At 47.9% G+C, this 16,516-nt stretch overlaps 8 protein-coding genes across 8 annotated transcripts; 4 read left to right on the top strand and 4 right to left on the bottom strand.

Annotated features, from left to right (window-relative positions):
- Positions 1-306: 306 nt before the first annotated feature.
- I302_109199 (uncharacterized protein) lies at positions 307-4,648 on the top strand (the record flags this gene model as incomplete). The annotated part of the gene is made up of 15 exons (XM_019194928.1): positions 307-787; positions 903-1,579; positions 1,651-1,751; positions 1,832-1,910; positions 1,981-2,075; positions 2,159-2,567; positions 2,659-2,763; positions 2,841-3,170; positions 3,224-3,307; positions 3,392-3,805; positions 3,932-4,114; positions 4,181-4,222; positions 4,284-4,390; positions 4,456-4,555; positions 4,628-4,648. 15 exons carry the CDS (start codon positions 307-309, stop codon positions 4,646-4,648), a joined length of 3,228 nt encoding a protein of 1,075 aa, XP_019043764.1.
- Positions 4,649-5,262: 614 nt separating this feature from the next.
- On the top strand, positions 5,263-6,515 carry I302_109198 (uncharacterized protein; the record flags this gene model as incomplete). The annotated part of the gene is made up of 6 exons (XM_065870823.1): positions 5,263-5,398; positions 5,479-5,511; positions 5,604-5,910; positions 5,993-6,110; positions 6,188-6,248; positions 6,352-6,515. 6 exons carry the CDS (start codon positions 5,263-5,265, stop codon positions 6,513-6,515), a joined length of 819 nt encoding a protein of 272 aa, XP_065726895.1.
- Positions 6,516-7,250: 735 nt separating this feature from the next.
- Positions 7,251-8,477, top strand: I302_109197 (uncharacterized protein; the record flags this gene model as incomplete). The annotated part of the gene is made up of 1 exon (XM_019194926.1): positions 7,251-8,477. One exon carries the CDS (start codon positions 7,251-7,253, stop codon positions 8,475-8,477), a length of 1,227 nt encoding a protein of 408 aa, XP_019043762.1.
- Positions 8,478-8,624: 147 nt separating this feature from the next.
- I302_109196 (uncharacterized protein) lies at positions 8,625-9,617 on the bottom strand (the record flags this gene model as incomplete). The annotated part of the gene is made up of 1 exon (XM_019194925.1): positions 8,625-9,617. The coding sequence occupies one exon, from the start codon at positions 9,615-9,617 to the stop codon at positions 8,625-8,627; it is 993 nt and encodes a 330-aa protein (XP_019043761.1).
- Positions 9,618-9,856: 239 nt separating this feature from the next.
- Positions 9,857-10,534, top strand: I302_109195 (uncharacterized protein; the record flags this gene model as incomplete). Its single annotated transcript, XM_019194924.1, has 2 exons — positions 9,857-10,392; positions 10,444-10,534. The coding sequence occupies 2 exons, from the start codon at positions 9,857-9,859 to the stop codon at positions 10,532-10,534; spliced, it is 627 nt and encodes a 208-aa protein (XP_019043760.1).
- A 151-nt stretch (positions 10,535-10,685) lies between these two features.
- On the bottom strand, positions 10,686-11,336 carry I302_109194 (uncharacterized protein; the record flags this gene model as incomplete). Its single annotated transcript, XM_065870822.1, has 4 exons — positions 10,686-10,709; positions 10,769-10,978; positions 11,037-11,175; positions 11,236-11,336. The coding sequence occupies 4 exons, from the start codon at positions 11,334-11,336 to the stop codon at positions 10,686-10,688; spliced, it is 474 nt and encodes a 157-aa protein (XP_065726894.1).
- Positions 11,337-11,590: 254 nt separating this feature from the next.
- On the bottom strand, positions 11,591-13,203 carry I302_109193 (uncharacterized protein; the record flags this gene model as incomplete). The annotated part of the gene is made up of 4 exons (XM_065870821.1): positions 11,591-12,199; positions 12,255-12,464; positions 12,535-12,685; positions 12,749-13,203. 4 exons carry the CDS (start codon positions 13,201-13,203, stop codon positions 11,591-11,593), a joined length of 1,425 nt encoding a protein of 474 aa, XP_065726893.1.
- Positions 13,204-13,685: 482 nt separating this feature from the next.
- On the bottom strand, positions 13,686-15,781 carry I302_109192 (uncharacterized protein; the record flags this gene model as incomplete). Its single annotated transcript, XM_019194921.1, has 10 exons — positions 13,686-13,860; positions 13,925-14,027; positions 14,092-14,375; positions 14,439-14,522; positions 14,582-14,758; positions 14,828-14,911; positions 14,980-15,143; positions 15,205-15,329; positions 15,386-15,417; positions 15,495-15,781. 10 exons carry the CDS (start codon positions 15,779-15,781, stop codon positions 13,686-13,688), a joined length of 1,515 nt encoding a protein of 504 aa, XP_019043757.1.
- Positions 15,782-16,516: the final 735 nt, after the last annotated feature.

Below are 16,516 nucleotides of genomic sequence, written 5' to 3'. Positions count from 1 at the left end.
AGTATAAGAGTATGAGTATCACTGGATTGGTATGCATATGATCATACACTCTCTTATATGCACTGTTGCAGTATACGATGTAGGGTGGTATATGATATGGTACATTCGAACGCGTAAAAGTGAAAAAGTCAAAAACAAAAGAAAGAAAGACAACGAACGAAAAGACGCGGTAGATGCGTTGTAGATGTGTGTCAATGCACCATAAACTACTATCGAACATCAAACGTTCATTATTCTCTCTTTGGATATAAACTATACCATATGAGCACTATCTCATCTCGAGAGTGCGAGCAAGACCAGGTAGTAATGACTGCAAGACCAGACTCACAAGCTTCCGAGGCGATCAGCTTGAAAACGATGGAGGAACGACCTGTCGTGGATGTTCAGCAGGATGAAGCTCAGGACGAAGAGAAGAGGGAGGAGTTGAACGATACAGCTCAGGAATCAGAGGACAAGGTAGCTGGATCAGGAGTGGACGATGCCTCTGGCGATGGAGAGAAAAATACAGATGGAAAAGCAGGTGTTACAGCTGAAGAAACATCAAAAGATACTGGTGTAGATGGTGAAGATGGGAGTGGGTTGAAAGAAGAGGTCGGTGCGCAACAACATCCAGAAGAACAGCAGGACAAGGACAAGACCCAGGAGAGCGGAAACAGTGATGATAAAGAGAAAGCTGTAGATGGTGATGGTGATGCACCCAAAACCAAGGACGAGAACAAGGTGGTGCATACCGCCAAAGAAGCTGCGAACGGTGTCAAGAAGGTATTGAAGAGTGGTGTATTTGGTGGTGAGTTGGGTGGTAGATCTCTGTTATCTTCATCCTTCCTTCATGGGGGTCTATGATGCTCATCGGGAGGATACTTGTTGTATATGTATTGACTATAATATGTGCTCATGCTCAGCAGGCTCACCCAAACCTACTCCCAAATCTACTCCTTCCACCAAACCCACCCCTTCAACCACCCGTCCATTGACTACGGCCAGACAGTCCCTTGCTCCTACCAAACCCACTACTACACGTCCTACCACGACAACTGCCAGACCATCAACTACTACTTCTTCAGGGGCTAGACCAACTCATACGTCCAGACCATCTCAATCTACCGCTCGACCTGGCGCTAGTGTGACTAGACCAACAGCTGCTTCATCTTCCAAGGTTGAACCCCCTACTACTTCTAGACCAAGAGCCACCACAGGCTCATCAGATCGAACGACCACCTCCTCGTCGGCTCCTAGAACTGCCGTTCGTCCAACCGGAACTTCTACATCAACAGTCAAACCTAGACCATCAGTCAAACCACCCGTTCCTACCGCCAGCTCAACCCGAACAAGCGCCACCACTCGACCTGATCCTTTGAAATCTAGCACCGCTTCTGCTTCTACCACCACCACCAAACCCAGAGTAGGACTTACCAGTTCCACCTCGAGATTGAACGCTGGTAGAGCAAGTATGTTACCTCCCTCTAAGCCTGCGGCAGGTGCTGGGACCGCGCAGAAGGTCAGGGGAGGGAGTGGACCGAGCGCTTTGGCTTCTGCCTCTGTTGTTGGTGATAGGACAAAGCAGATTACAGAGTTGAAGGTGAGCTGGGTAGTTCAGGCTAGCGTCCCGTGTGAGAGTACAGCTGACTAACTCGTATTTTGGTATTGCAGGAAAAGATCGAAGGTCTAGAGAAGCGATCTGCTGAGGAGAAAGAAGAGTATGAGAAGAAGGTTGGGGAGTTGAACAGAGAGAAAGTCGAATTGGAAGAGAGGTAAGTAGTCTGCATCCTGTCGACTCGGTGAGTATCCTAGTGATCACGGTGGCTGACCTAGAGACTTGGTGTTTATGTAGACACGCCAAAGCTATCGAGGAGCTGAAAGCTCAGATAGAAGGTGCTACTTCTCAAGCTAGTGCTGACAACGACGGCAAGGTGAGTTGCCCCTCTACGAGCTACATCAGTGAATAGCAGAAGGGCTCGAGCTGATGGTGGCATGCTACAGATCACCGAGCTCAAGGAGCTGCACGCTGCCGAGTTGAAGGCTTCTGAAGAACAGCGTGAGACTGCCGTGAGAGAATTTGAAGCTAAACTCGAAGTGTGAGTGACTACCATCCTAGACAAGTCGTCCGGTGGGAATTACGCTTGTCATGAAATGCTGACCCACTCATAAACGATGACAGCCTCTCCACCGAGAAAGAATCTCTCTCAACCCAACTCACATCCCTCCAAACGGACCTTTCCACCGCCCAATCGTCAATCACCAACCTCAACACCACTCTCTCCTCGGTCCAAGATGAACTCTCATCGCTTCGAATCTCTCACGAAGAATCTTCCGGCTCACTCAAAGAAATCAGCGAGCTCAAGACATCCCTCGAAGCTAAAGTAGCTGATCTGGAGAGGATCAAGGATAAACTCGAAGCTGAATTGGCCGAGGGGGCAGAGGAAGCTGAAAAGTCAATTGTGGGAACTACGGGGTTGGAGGGCAGGATCAAAGATCTACAGGAGGAGATTGCGGAGTTGAAGGTTGTTGTAGATGGGGAGAGGGAGGGTAGAAAGGGAGATGAAGAGAGGTGGAATGGGGAGAGGGAGGTATGTTTGACTTCACTCTGTCAGGTGATATGATGTCGTAGCGAGTGGAGTGATTGAAGCTGACGTATACCTACTTCTGGTATTGATGTAGGGCTTGGCCAAAGAGGTTGATGCTCATAAGTCTACTGCTCAGGAACATCTTGATGCGTTGACCAAAGCCAGGAGCGAGCATGAAGCGCAACGAGGCGAGTATCAGGTGAGTCTACTTTATCTGATTCTTAAAGACCCTTCTCGGCAAGCTCAAGTGCTCACATCTCCCTTCCATATTGGTAGACCCTCAAAGCCGCTCACGAAGAACTATCCTCAACCTATGCTACTTTACTGGAGACCTCGGCTAAGCACCCTGAAGCTCTGGCAGATCTTGAAAGACAATTGAAAGAGGTCAACGAGGAACATGCATCCCTCTTGGAAGAAGCCACTTCCACTTCCAATGCCAAGGTGGCTGAGCTGGAGGGCAAACTCGGCGAAGTGACTTTTGCCAAAGAGGTGGCCGAGCAGGAACTTAACGAAGCGAGGAACAAGGTTGAAGAGCTAGAAGAGGAGACTGCTCAGCATGCGGAGGTCAGAAGAGGTATGGAGGAGAAGGAGAAGAGCTTGAATGATGTGAGTTGTTGATACGATTTTGGTTGATTGATAGCTGACTGATTTGATGGTAGATCATTGCTCAGCTTGAATCGGAGAGGGAGAAGGATAAAGCTGCTTTCGAAGAGAAATACAACAAGGCGTTTGAAGATGCCAAGGTGAGTTGCAGGACCCTAGACCACATCTGCATCTTGTCAGAGGAAGGGCAGATGGGATTGAGTCGTGGCTGATGATCTGACCAGGCCGCCGCAAACGAATCTCACCACGCCGAACTATCCTCCATCCGAACTGAACTTCAGACTACCCATACCCAACTTCAGGAATCACACAAAGCAGAACTCGAAGCTCTCAAATCATCCCACTCTCTCGCTCTCTCAGACCTCCAAGCAGATCATTTGAAATCCCAAGAAACCCTTGAAGAATCCCTCTTATCTACTCAGCAACAGGTGGTGGAAAGTCAAACTCAGCTTAGCGAGCTGAAAGAGGTGAATGAGAAGTTACGAAATGAGATAACAAGGTTGATTGGTGAGATTGAAGTGCTTGGTAAGAAGGAGAGTTCCGAGGTGGATAGCGGTAGGGCGGAGATTGAGGGGGAACTGAAGAGGGTTAAGGGGGAGTTGCAGGGGGTTAAAGATGAGTTGGAAGGTGCCAAGGAGGTGGGTCGTTTGTCTGTATTTACTCCATCAAACTTCCCCGGATCCATCTCAGCTGGATGTCATGATTTGTGTACATGATGATCCAGAAGTGGAACGGTTATACTGATTTAGAATTCCATTTCACAGATGGCGGAAATGAACAAATCCCACTTTGAAGCTTCCCTTTCCTCTATTCAGGAACAGCACTCCCAAGACATCCGAGAAGCCGCCGAGCTGAAAGTGAAAGAAGCCCATGAAACTGAGGAGAAATACAAGAGAGAAGTAGTAGAGTTGAAAGAGTTTTTGAAGAATTTGGAAGTGCAATTGCAGGTGAGCACGCCACAACACGTCATTAACAGAAGTCATGTAGATAGCTAACAGCAACTCTGGTGGCAGGACGAGAGAGTGGAAAAGAATAGTGCGCTCGCTAGGTTAGCTGTGAGTAATACTCATCTCGTGCTCTACTTGGAATCAGCCTTTCTGACTTTGTATTCGATAGGACTCCGTCCGAACACCCCCTACCTCTCCCAAACCTGCCGAACCTCACTCCCCAGCTCTGACGAAACTTCATGAAGCGCACAATGCCAAGGTCGTGGATCTCGAGAAGTGAGTGGATATTTGTCTGCGTCGTGCAAAGGTTCATCGGGACTGATTGTTGCGTGATCTTTCAGTGAGATCAAGAAATTGCAACAAGAATTGAGCGAGGCCAAAGGTGCTGAGAAGAGAGTTGACGAGGTAGCGGTGAATGACAAATTGGCCGAAGATGCTGTGGTGAGTGAAAAATACCGACATGTACCGTATGATCAGCTGATCTGATATGGTGTGGTGATCACTCGGATATAGGATGAAACGGAGACTTTCTGATCGACTTGGTATTCAAGGATTTACGTCGCCCGAGGTGAAAAGCTAGCGATATACGATGGTCATTGCATGGTACTGGAATTAATTTTGGTGTTTCTTTTCGACTGATAACATTTATGATAAAGCGGATATGATTATCTCTGAAGTATACCCCTTTCTCTGTTCTATGTGTCTGCTGTGGTGGTGGTGATTCCCTTTTAATGAATTTTACGATGTTTGCTGTGAATACATTTGGATTGTTCCTCTGTTTGACCTCGATTACCATGCATTGTTCATATTCTCTCTCTCTTGTTCGTATCAAGACGTTCCAGAGAGGCAAGACAAGACCGAAGGTGATCAGACGTTCCGTTCCCACGCCCTGAGATGGACCTTCTTGTCTAAAAATCATTTATCAACGTATCGCGGAGCAGATCAACGGTCACCGACGGTCGCTTCTCTTACCTCGCACGCGAAGAGATCCGGCGAATGTGAAGAATTCTCAGCACTAGTGAGGGACTTGTGAGTGAACAGGTATATATAGATAGGGCGATTGAAACGAATTGATCGATTTACTTACTTGTGCTTATACAGCATATCAAGCATTCGCCATTTTACGTTACTCTTACTCTGAGTTGGCTATGATTCACTCCGTTTCCGATACAATCACGTTACACACTGGTAATAGCGTACCTGGATATGGGTTCGGTACGGGCGGACTGCGGGATGATACGCTGCATGCTGTGAGGGATGCTTTGGCTGATGGGTATAGGTCAAGTGAGTAGGGTGGGGCTGCTGTACGTTAGCTCTGGTGTTGAAGGCAGTAAGACACTGACTTTTATTTATTTGAACAACAGTCGATTCGGGTCAGAGATATGGGAATGAACGGGGTGAGTTGGGTCTACGATTCGCAAGGGAAGCCAAGTGGAGATAACGAAATTCAACCGCTGCCTTGCTTCATATCGTCTGTTTCACTCTGCAGATATAGGCCTCGCAGTGGCTCAATCGGGAATCTCACGAAAAGACATAACCCTCTCTACCAAATGGTGTGCACCTTTCCAAGTGGATTACGGTGCACTTGAGATCCCATCCGTACAGGAAATCGTGGAAACGTTGAAGGAGTCGGTGGTAAGGCTAAATAATGGGAGAGGCGTCGATCATGGAGGGTACATAGATTTGGTATTGCTGCATCATGCTGGGCCGAATAGGGAGTGGAGAGAACGGGGTTGGAAGGCGTTGAGTGAGGCTTGGGAGGCGGGTTGGGTGAGGGATATTGGGGTGTCTAATTTGTGAGCACTTTCAGTTTAGTTACTTGTGTTCTTATTCATAGGAATGAGAGGTAGTCCGAGCTGAAGGTTTACTCCATCGCAGCGGTATCAAGCAGCTCGAATCTCTTTCCGCCCCCAAACCCGCTATATGTCAACTCGAGCTTAACCCCTGGATCCAACAGAAAGAAGTGGTCAAATACTGCCAAGAACGGGGTATTGTCGTACAGGCTTATTGTCCTACTGCTCGATATCAGGCTGATCGGATTGAACATCATGTGGTGCTGGGGTTATCGAATAGGTACAAATAGGTACAACAAGCCTGGTGGACATATATTGCTTAGATGGAGTGTACAGAAAGGGTGAGTGTGCAGGCGTTGATCCGAACTGTGCCTCCCCTCATAAAACCACATGTGATACGTTATGAAACAAATCGACTGACTGATTTGATACGTACTTGGTCAGGTTCATTCCCCTTCCTCGATCATCGAAGAAGGAAAGAATACAGGCTAATAAAGATATCTTTCGACTTTGAGTTGACCAATGAAGAGATGATGGCTCTGGATGGGCTCGATCAGGGAGCACAAGGTAGACAGACTTTGGTGGATTCTGATAATCTACCTGAATGATGGGCAGCGCGAAGACGACAAGGTAACTTATGTTTATTATACATCGTGCATTATAGACAGTGATGAAAGCTTTTGAATACCCTTTTTTCCGCGATTGCATTCTACATATATCTCAATAATCCACTTGAAGCTTATAATTGTCCTGAACGATATATCCTTGAAACTTGAAGTCAACATGTAGACATGCATGGTAGGTATTGCAGATACTGGTCATCTTGCTGGAACACTGCAAGCAATTTGGGCCCGACCTCTAACAAAGACCAACTGGGGCAACCGGAGGTCGGTATTGGCTGATGCGACACTTCTTTGGTGGCGAGTTTGTCGATATCTATCACATTTCTGGCATCCTTCCAGCGTGTATGACCATCTTGAGAGCAGTTTCCAACTTGAAATGTGCCCACATATGTATGCGGACGAAGAAACGCATTTACGTCATACAAGCTTGGCATGTTCCCATGACACGTTCTGCTGGAATCTGAGGAGATCTAGGGCTCTAGATTATGACGCTGTTCAGCTGATTAACCTATGTTTGTGATTTTACGCGATGCTGTCATTTCCTGGAATCAGTTGAATCGAATCGATGAATATTCGTATATACTGTAGATCGGCGGCTATCGTATGCAGCGTGTTCCATCGCCAAGCTTGGCATTGCGAGTATCAATTGAGAATTCATGTCTGCACAATTGTACTCAATCTTGATTCTCAAACGACAAGCATTACGATAGAGAAATGAAGATGCACGATCCACAGCAGCTCTCCTTCTTCGGCTCAATCAACGCCCTCATCGCTCTCGGTCGTATCCCTCTCGCCAGTGAAGTCCCCCTCTGGACCATCTTCGGTTGTATCTTATCGGCCAGACTCTTCCCGTCGACTGGCGCAACAGTCTTCACCAGCATCGACTGGTGGGTTGTTCTTCAGTGCGCTTTTACGACGTGGGCTACAAACGTATCGATCAATTATGGGAACGAGTATTTTGATTGGAATTTGGATAGACCGGGTCAAGTGGAATCTATTAAACGGTCGATTAAGGAGAGGGAAAAGGTGAAGGAGAAACATAATAGTGAAGTCAGGGAAGAAGAGGCTAGAGAGTTTAATGAGAAGATCATGGGGAATACAACTAGGATCATTCACGATGGTACTTTCCCTCCTTACACAGCACTCATTCTCGGTGTCGCCTGGCAAGCTGCCGTCGTCGGTCTGATCTTCTACTCACGATCCAAAGACCCTTCCATCTCCACCATCAATAAGAACACCCACGGTTCTCCCTATCGAGGCTTTGCATTGCAAATTGGCGTCATCAGCTCAGTACTCTCCCAGATGTATGTCGGTCCACCTGTTCGACTACACTATCACGGATTCGGCGAACTCATCTCAGCGCTCCTGCTCAACCCTGTTTCTATCCTATGGGGTATGACGGGATACTACACCGCTACTACTGGTCGAGCCATCCACGTATCCGACATCTTCTTGAAATCCAACAGCGGATTCAACCTCGGTCCGCTCTGGGTTCTCCTCGGCGCCATGTACTGTTTTGAACAGGCTAGAATATTCATCATGCATATACAGGATATAGAGGCGGACATAGCAGGTGGGAAGATAACCTTTGTGGTCAGAGTTGGACATGCGGTAGCTGCTAGACTGTACGTGGTGTTCAACCTGGCGGCTTTGGCTCTGTTCAGACTCTTCACGAATTACGCCAAATCAACCGCTTTCCATGTCCAACATCCCGGTTCTTTCGCTCGAGGTTGGATACAAGGAATTTCAGTCGTTCTTCTGTACTCCATACCTATCATGATCATCACCGCTCGCTCGCTATTCGCTTCTATCCCTCCGAAACGTGTCACCCAACCTACGAAAGGCCTACTCCCTGCTCTACCCCTTACAACCCTTCCGATGCTCGTGTCACTCCAGGTTCTGGTTTCTCCTCTTGTCCTTAGTGTATTCACGTTGTTGAATTGGTAGTTATACATCGTTTAGAATACAGTATATATGTAGAAGAGTCCATGATAGTGTCGTTCTATTCGTATCTGTGGATGATCAACATAAAAGATGTACATGAGCACTTTATCCGTCATACGATACTCGAACCGTTGATCTCACTCACATGCATCATTCCTCATGTCTTTCATATGCATCTCCTCCAAATTCCATCCCTCCCTCCGTGAAATCTTGTTTCTCCACCCGTGTCCATCCCAACCACGGCCAACTCCTCTCATACACCTCAACCGTAATGTCTCCAGCATAACTTTGTACGGTATAATCCGGAGCATGCTCAGTATTCAGCGGAGCGGCGAAGCTGAAGTATGTCGATGGATCGCATCTTCCCGATATCTTGAGTCTCTTGAACCACCCTACTATATCTATTTCTATTATACCCTGGCTCGAGATGATATTACTGTATAATCCGAGGGAGAGGCCGAATACCGAAGTGGAAGTAGGCGGCATAAACGACACAAAGGAATCACCTTGATATCCCACCAGATACGCTTGAACACCAGGTAATAGACTACCTCCAGCTAGAGATAATCCCTTGTTACCATTTCTAACCTGCATCCAAACGTATGATTTGGGGAATGAAATCGCCCAATTCTTCTCAACATGTACTTTGGCTATTCCTTCGAGGTCGCTTGGGGCAAGGTCGATTTCCGGTACTTTCAGCTTGAAATGAGAATCAGAGTCGACGGTGTGTATATGCCATTGTATAGGTAGAGGGAATCTCGCAACTATACCAGCTGGAGTCGAGCTTGGATCTCGAGGATCCCACGGTACACCACGATCCGTTTGACCAGCGGTGAATTCAATTTCCTTAGTCTTCATCTCCCAATACACCTTCCCATCGTTGAAGCCAAATTTACCATCATCCCATTCAATCGCATAATCGTCTCCTGTACCTCTAGTGATATCCCATTTCTCTGACCAATACTCCTTCTGCCAGTACTTCTTGCCATCTCGAGTGACGTGGGTGAACGAGATCATATATGGGCGATTCTCTGCACCAGGAACGGAAGAGACGATCAGACATACTGATGCGCCTGAGGGGAGTCGGAATCGATTGTAGTACCCCTCGAAGGTTGCTGAGGAGTGAGGGCTGTAGTGCGACATCTTGATGCATGCGGAGAGGTAGTCAACCTACAGAAAGCTGGAAAGCAGATGTATTAGAACGTTGTCTGGTGAGCTTCACCGATTGAATTGTAGTCGGATGTCGATCAGAACGCGCCTGACCTATGATGTAATGTTCAGAAAGTTGTTTCATATGAAATGCAAAAGAGTGATTTACAGCAATCTGACTCCTTTTGTAAACTCCTTCGATTATTTCTCGCCCCACCCAGACCATCCCCACGATGACAGGTCCACTTCAGATACAAAGCCCTCTGATCCTGACACTCCGTTTGGACAAAGCGACCCACAAGCTCCTCACCGATCTACGATCCAAATACTTCCCTCCACATCGGAACTTCCTCACAGCCCATGTAACGCTCTTTCACGCTATCCCCGCGCACCGATATAACGAACTGGATGATCAGCTGAACAGCATATGCGGCTCGAGAACAGGCTGGGATGTCTTCTTTGGAGAACCTGAGAAGATGGGTAATAGAGGTGTATACCTGTTGGTCAGGGAAAGACCGTCAAGTGCAGTGGAAAAGATACATCGACAGCTTCTTAGCGATCTCAAGAGGGGCATAAAGGAGGATAAGGATAAATTGACGAATCAGGATATGCAAACTATGCGAAGACCCCATGTGACGGTCCTCAACAAGGCTAGTAATGAAGAGCAGGTGGATACTTGTTTGAAGGAAGTAAAGGAGTTTTTCGATGGGTTGAAGCAAGAGGGTCAGAAGGAAGGACAGCATAAAGGCCGAGCTGTGGGATTCGAGCTGTAAGTGAACAACTTTGCGGCTCTGCCTCATCTCTGACAGTGCATGAGCAGATGGGAATATCTTGGCGGGCCATGGAAATCTATCAAGCAGTACTCTTTTAAGGGGGAGGATATGGATACATCCGAAAGCCCCTCATCGTAGCTGATGAACAAGAACTTCGTCTACCTACGAGTGATGGTAGGTATATCAGTAAAGGGACGAGCTGGGGACACGATTGCTCAAAATAGACATGGGTAGACACTTTGAAATACACTACTCATTTACAAGAATTTCTGCATCGCATTTCTGCTTTTCATTGCAACCAGATATCGCAGATCTATAGGGAGCATTGCCAGTCAGTTGTGCAAGTACCAGGGATGTAGGGCAGATACTCACATATCCCGTTGCGAACGCGAATACCCCCTTATGCAGTATATCTATCACTTGTTCTGAGACAGGCCATGTCCAAGGCAATGCTCCTGATCCGACCCAGTTCTCTAATGTCTGATCTACCGACAGTCTCATTCCGGTGAGGATGAAGTCGACGAATGGGCCTCTCATCCCGTGGGTAGCCATGAAGGCTCTCACCACACCGAGCAGAGCTCCCTGTGCGATCCATGTTAGCACCCCATGAAATGATGAAATTGTTATGATTGATGCGTACCTGCCCGTAGTGCATGACCAGGTTGAGTTTCCCCTTTTCTCCATCAGACCTTCCGATAAGCCTAGCCAAGGTCAGGCCAGGTACTTCAGAGTTGGGTCTTTTGGTGAGGGCTTGCTCGACCTTCTCACCAGCCGTCATACTTGGGCAGACTCTACTCAGCTTGGAAAGTCCGTGAGATATTGAGCACATCGCTACTTACACTGCAACTCCCAGAAACCCCGCGGTCAGACCGATGGCCACGAGCTTGCCAAGGCTTACTTGCGGGTACGGCCTATCAAAGTCTGTTGTTTTTCTTGACATGGTGTCTCTGGTGGAATATGCTATCACACAATTAAGCAAAAGATCTAATAAACACAGTTCGTGAGCATGCATGAACGATTCCAACCACGGTATGTGACAACGAGCACAGATCCTGCTAGTTTGTTAGGCATCGTCATAAACCTCGTCATGTGACATCATCATGCTATCTTTCACCGTTTCTTCTGCCTGAGAATACAGTATATGCATACATCTATGAAAGTGATACCCAAGACCGATCCGATCGTCCTATACACTCAACACATATGTTGTCTACCCAATATCTCCCTCACGGTCGTCAACACCGAAGTCATCTCCTTATCATTATGACCCATCGTGATCAGCATCTGATCATCCAAGAAAAAATGATCCGGCTGGACTATCTGAGGCGTCTTCCTCTGTTTGACCGTGAGATCCAAGTCGGATTCCGGTATGGGTGCGAGTGACAGAGCGTAGTTGATATCATTCTCGTCGTCACACCCATTCAAGTGGAATCTTGGTCCAACAGAGATAGGGTTGAAAGGGTACGACACGTTGAATGTAGCTAGGAATCTACCATATTGCCGCGTGGGTGATTGAGTATGGGACAGGGCGATGTTGACTGTGTTCTGTTCAGTCACTATACACCCTCTATCGCACAATGTCAATCTATATAGGGGAGATGCTTGATGTATCTTGAATGATCTGGAGTGTGCAGTACCGATACAGCTCTTCGTATCTGACGAGCTGAGATCGACGTCTTTGTAGATAGCTCGAGTGGGTGTGAGTTCGATGGGCCGGAGCGATAATGCAGATTTGACGGTGTAGTGGATGTGGGGTACAACGGTCTCCCCATCAGGAAGGGCTCCTGGGTAGAATGGCATCCACTAAGAAAGTTAGCTCATAGTCAGGTAAGAGTAAACTCACGTTCTTCTCTATTACACCTTGCTTTTCCGTCCGATATAGCTCTCTATCACTCCCCTGACCTGGTTCTCTATATCCATCGTAGGGTGATACTCCTTCGACACCGGTATACAGCGCGTCATCTAGATCTGGGAATATGGCACGTAGATCATTCACAAAGCCTACACTGCGACATCTGTCGTTGTCCATTGCTGAACGAGCATAGGTAAGGGCGGGCGTACCAGCGTCCTATAGTAATCATCAAAAATCAGCTTATATGATCCGTGGCGTTGGCTTTATCTTAGCAGGCGTGACTTACCGTCCAAAACAGCCTGGGGTCCTCAGCTCCGTAAGTAGCTATCCAAGATCCAGCACTGGAGCATCCTTCACGTGGTATCATAGGGAAATCTAATGTCTGTCCTTTTGTGACGGCTATCAGATGTCCTTGAGATGTCATGTTGAGTCCCATACTACGACAAAGTCAGCAAACTCGTACCTTCGACACGCATTGAAGGGAGAGAAGCGACACTCACGCTACCAGAACCTGTTCCCTCGACGAATGCCCATTAATTTTCATGAAATCTCGCAGCCTCGTTGGACCCCTCGCGACGCCTACGAAGCCCCATTTCGATCCTCTGGGCAGCTTGAGGACCGCCAGATTGAATGTCGAGCCTTCATTTGCACCTTCCAATTCCCTTCCTGTTCGCACATCTATTATACCTTTATCGTTGAACTGGATCTTCGTTACTGGTTTGCCTATAGTCACGAATTTCCCTTCATCCCCTTCTGTCCATGCTGATGATTCTTGTCCTGGAGGTCTATCCGTCAAGATAGATTTTAAATCCACTATTAGTCCTTTACCAATATATGAGCGCGATTTGAAGGTGCTGGGACTCGAGGTGTAGCTCCATATCGTATAGGTGAACAGGATAATAGCGACCGCGGCGAAAAGACCGCGTGGGGTGGAGAACGACCTGATCAATCCCATCGTGAAGTGTTCAACGATGGCAACATGTTAAAGATATGATTCCTATGTCATTTACAAGTCATGACAGACAATCTTTCGCGGAGGATATTTCAGAAATAATATATCCTAGTTGCGAGATTGACTTTCTTTGCATACTTCTTTCGGTGGAGGGCTGGCTCATCAGGATTGATTTTCAGGTACCATCCGATAGACTCGTGGAATAAGGTTTTGGAGATGTAGGGCGCAGAGGGAAATTACCAGATACGGGTACTCTGGTGCGCCCAGCAGGGATACCAAAGCTCTGCATAGCGTTATGAAGAAAGAGATTCTACAAAATAAGACCAACTGAGATGTGGAAATTAGATGTTACTGTTCGAGTAATAGAAAGATTGACGAGACGATAAGATATGATAGAAAAGCATAAACACATATAGGCTATTGCACAAGATTGACATAAGGTAAAGCTGATCGAAGACGACACGGTGACGGTGGAAGTCACAGGTCTACCCCAAGACAGACACCTGTACTGGATCATCCTTCTTCTCGTGCACGCCTTCCAGCTTGTGCTCGGCCGCCTCTTCCTCTGCCATGACGTCCGCAGGGATCCTATCGGGAGTGTTATTGACCAGAACGACGAATGGTGGGAGAGCGAGAGCCATCAGACCGAACGTGACGCAACTACGAACACCATCATACCGTCAGATATGCGGTCGGCCAGATGCATGTGCAAAGACAAACTTACAAACCAATCAAGGGACTCTCATCAGTCTTACTGTTCATACCGTAAGCGACGGCCTGTCCGATAGCTTCCATGCATCTGAACGCAGCTCCGTTTCGCACGTTGGCTACGACCACCACGAGCTATCAGCCTCAGTCGTACATGAATAAGAAAACGCGATAGTAACTTACACTGAGCATCGGTAGCGAACGAAGACAATAACCAATACATGTAAGATTGCGACAACGGACCAGTAGTCTGGATGAAGAAGTAAGGCAAGAACGAGACGGCGTATCTCGAGTCGCTCCAGTCGATTGCACCTGGGTCGTTCTTGTTGAATTTCACTTGCATGACGATCGACCAGATGTACACAGCGACGTTGAGGATGACCACTGTGAATAGCCCCAGCTGGGCTCGTCTTCTCTGAGAGAGGGACTTTAGATCGAGGATGAAACCTAGACCGAAGCATCCAACACTATGTCAAGGCCATATATCAGCTGCATGCACTGAGTGGCAGATGGGTCGATGGCAGACTCACATGCAGAGGAATGGTGAGATGAGAGAAGAGAGGGCACGAGCTCGGACACTGAAGTAAAGACCGAGATATGTACTCCACGATCCTCTGTGTAGCACATGATCAGCTCATGTCCTTGTCACGGCGGTGAGGTTGTAGCTACTCACCCGTAAAAGAACGACCAGAAAGCCCACAAGGCAGATAACAAGATAAGTTTGGATTTCCAGGTCTTGCTGATCAACTTAAATTCTTGCGCAGTTCCGATCTTCTCTGAGACTCTGATTCTGGTACCGTCTGATCGGACGACGTGATCCAGCGGGGAGATCAGTAAGGCGAAGGGGATGCTAAAGTGGATCAATGAAATCAGTGTGAGCTGCAGTTACCAGCTCGAGCCAATAAGGCTGATGACTCACGCTAAACACTCAATGATCAAGAAGATGATGTACGTATCAGGGGTGACACCGCCCTCGACCCCATCGATATGGTTCTTTGCCAAGCTGGACACGATTCACCTCATCAGCAGCTTCCCCACACAAATGAACATGAGAAGGAATGGTGAACTCACTTGATAGCGCCTCCGATCAATTGTCCCAAGTTCCTACTAACAATCCACAAAGCAAGGTACTTTCCTCTAGCTCCACTGGGCGCAATAGACATGATCGTACCGGACTCAGCGACGTACCACGCACCAGTACCGAATCCTTCGAGCGCCGAACCGAGAATGAGGAACTGTCGTGTTCACCAGGATTATCAGCAAGTATGCGATGTCTGGTTGTAGAGGCAGACTCACCCATTGGTTTCCGTATTTACTGTTTGTGTAAAAAGATGCACCTCTCAAGGGGAAAGTCAAAGCTCCGATGAGTAAAGCCCACTTGGTACCCAGCTTATTGACGAGGGGACCACCGAGGAAACAGACTGTCATCGTTGGTCAGCTACGGACGAGGAGCTTGTACGAAGTGGGATGGACTCACCACCAGCCAAAGCAGCGTAAGATACCGCATTGCTACCATACCCAAGTCAGCGTTCTGTGTTCCTTGTCCCGTAACACTTCGTATTACCCGTAGAGAGAAAGGCACTCACGCAATATTGTTAGTTGTGGGAGTAGCCAGCCCCCCACCCCCCAACCCAGCAATCGCATCAGCCATAGCCGGACCACAGAACGCCTGTACACTCAACAGAATCATCTGCGTTAAACTGTGATCCTTGATCCTCTTCCACAATGGTGTATCACGCTTGTACGCTACCATATCGAAATCCCCCTCTGCGTCGTTACTTGCGTTGAGCGGGAGGGCACCATCCTTGATTCGGAGGTTATCGTCTCGTCCTCCTGCGTAGGTGTTGGGTGGTGCTGCGTCGAATTGGGACATTGCGAGTGGTTAAGGGCGATGGTGACACTCGATCCGATTCAATTATCAGTGATCACTGGAAATAGTGGAGAAGAGGCAAGAAGGGGGGGGGGACACATCCTGTTCATGCCCAGCTCTCCCACGTATATATGTATGTCCGTCATCATCGATAAAACCGATATCCAACTATGCACATCGTCTCATGAGCAGAAGTAACCGACCTCACGACCACCATTCATCGCTATAATTGGCTCGGAGCCAAACAGTTCGATAACGTACTTCTAATTTCGGATACCAACAATCCGCGATGTCGGAGAAGAACTTGACGGTTATTCCGGGGGGGCACCATGGCAGGTTACTGGTTGATCCCGCTGGCATTTGTGTTAAACGAACCCTGCTTACCGCGGCTAGAGTCGCTTAGGCATTTCGATGAAGCATTCATGCCCACCATACGCTTCAATCCAACTATATTCACATGGGAGTTCTCTGTCGGGGTGAGTATGGGTTACGTCAAGGTAACAAAGTGGCGTTTGAGCTAGACGCTGCCGCCAGATCCATTGGTGACATGTGATCGCAAAGATAAGCAAGTCTCCGTCTCGACGGAATGCTATTCTCAGAGCAGATCTCGCAGGAGGTTGGTGGATGAGATCATGGTCTGATTGGCAATCACAGCGGTGGGCCGTCCGGCAGAGTGGATTGGGAATACCCGGAGCTTGTCAACACCTCGTGTCTACGTTGGCGAGCTATCATTGCGCA

This window comes from Kwoniella bestiolae, chromosome 8, assembly GCF_000512585.2.
Source record: "Kwoniella bestiolae CBS 10118 chromosome 8, complete sequence".
Lineage (NCBI taxonomy): Eukaryota > Fungi > Basidiomycota > Tremellomycetes > Tremellales > Cryptococcaceae > Kwoniella > Kwoniella bestiolae.
The sequence above is the reverse complement of the archived record's forward strand: the minus strand, read 5'-3'. Positions and strand labels throughout refer to the sequence as shown.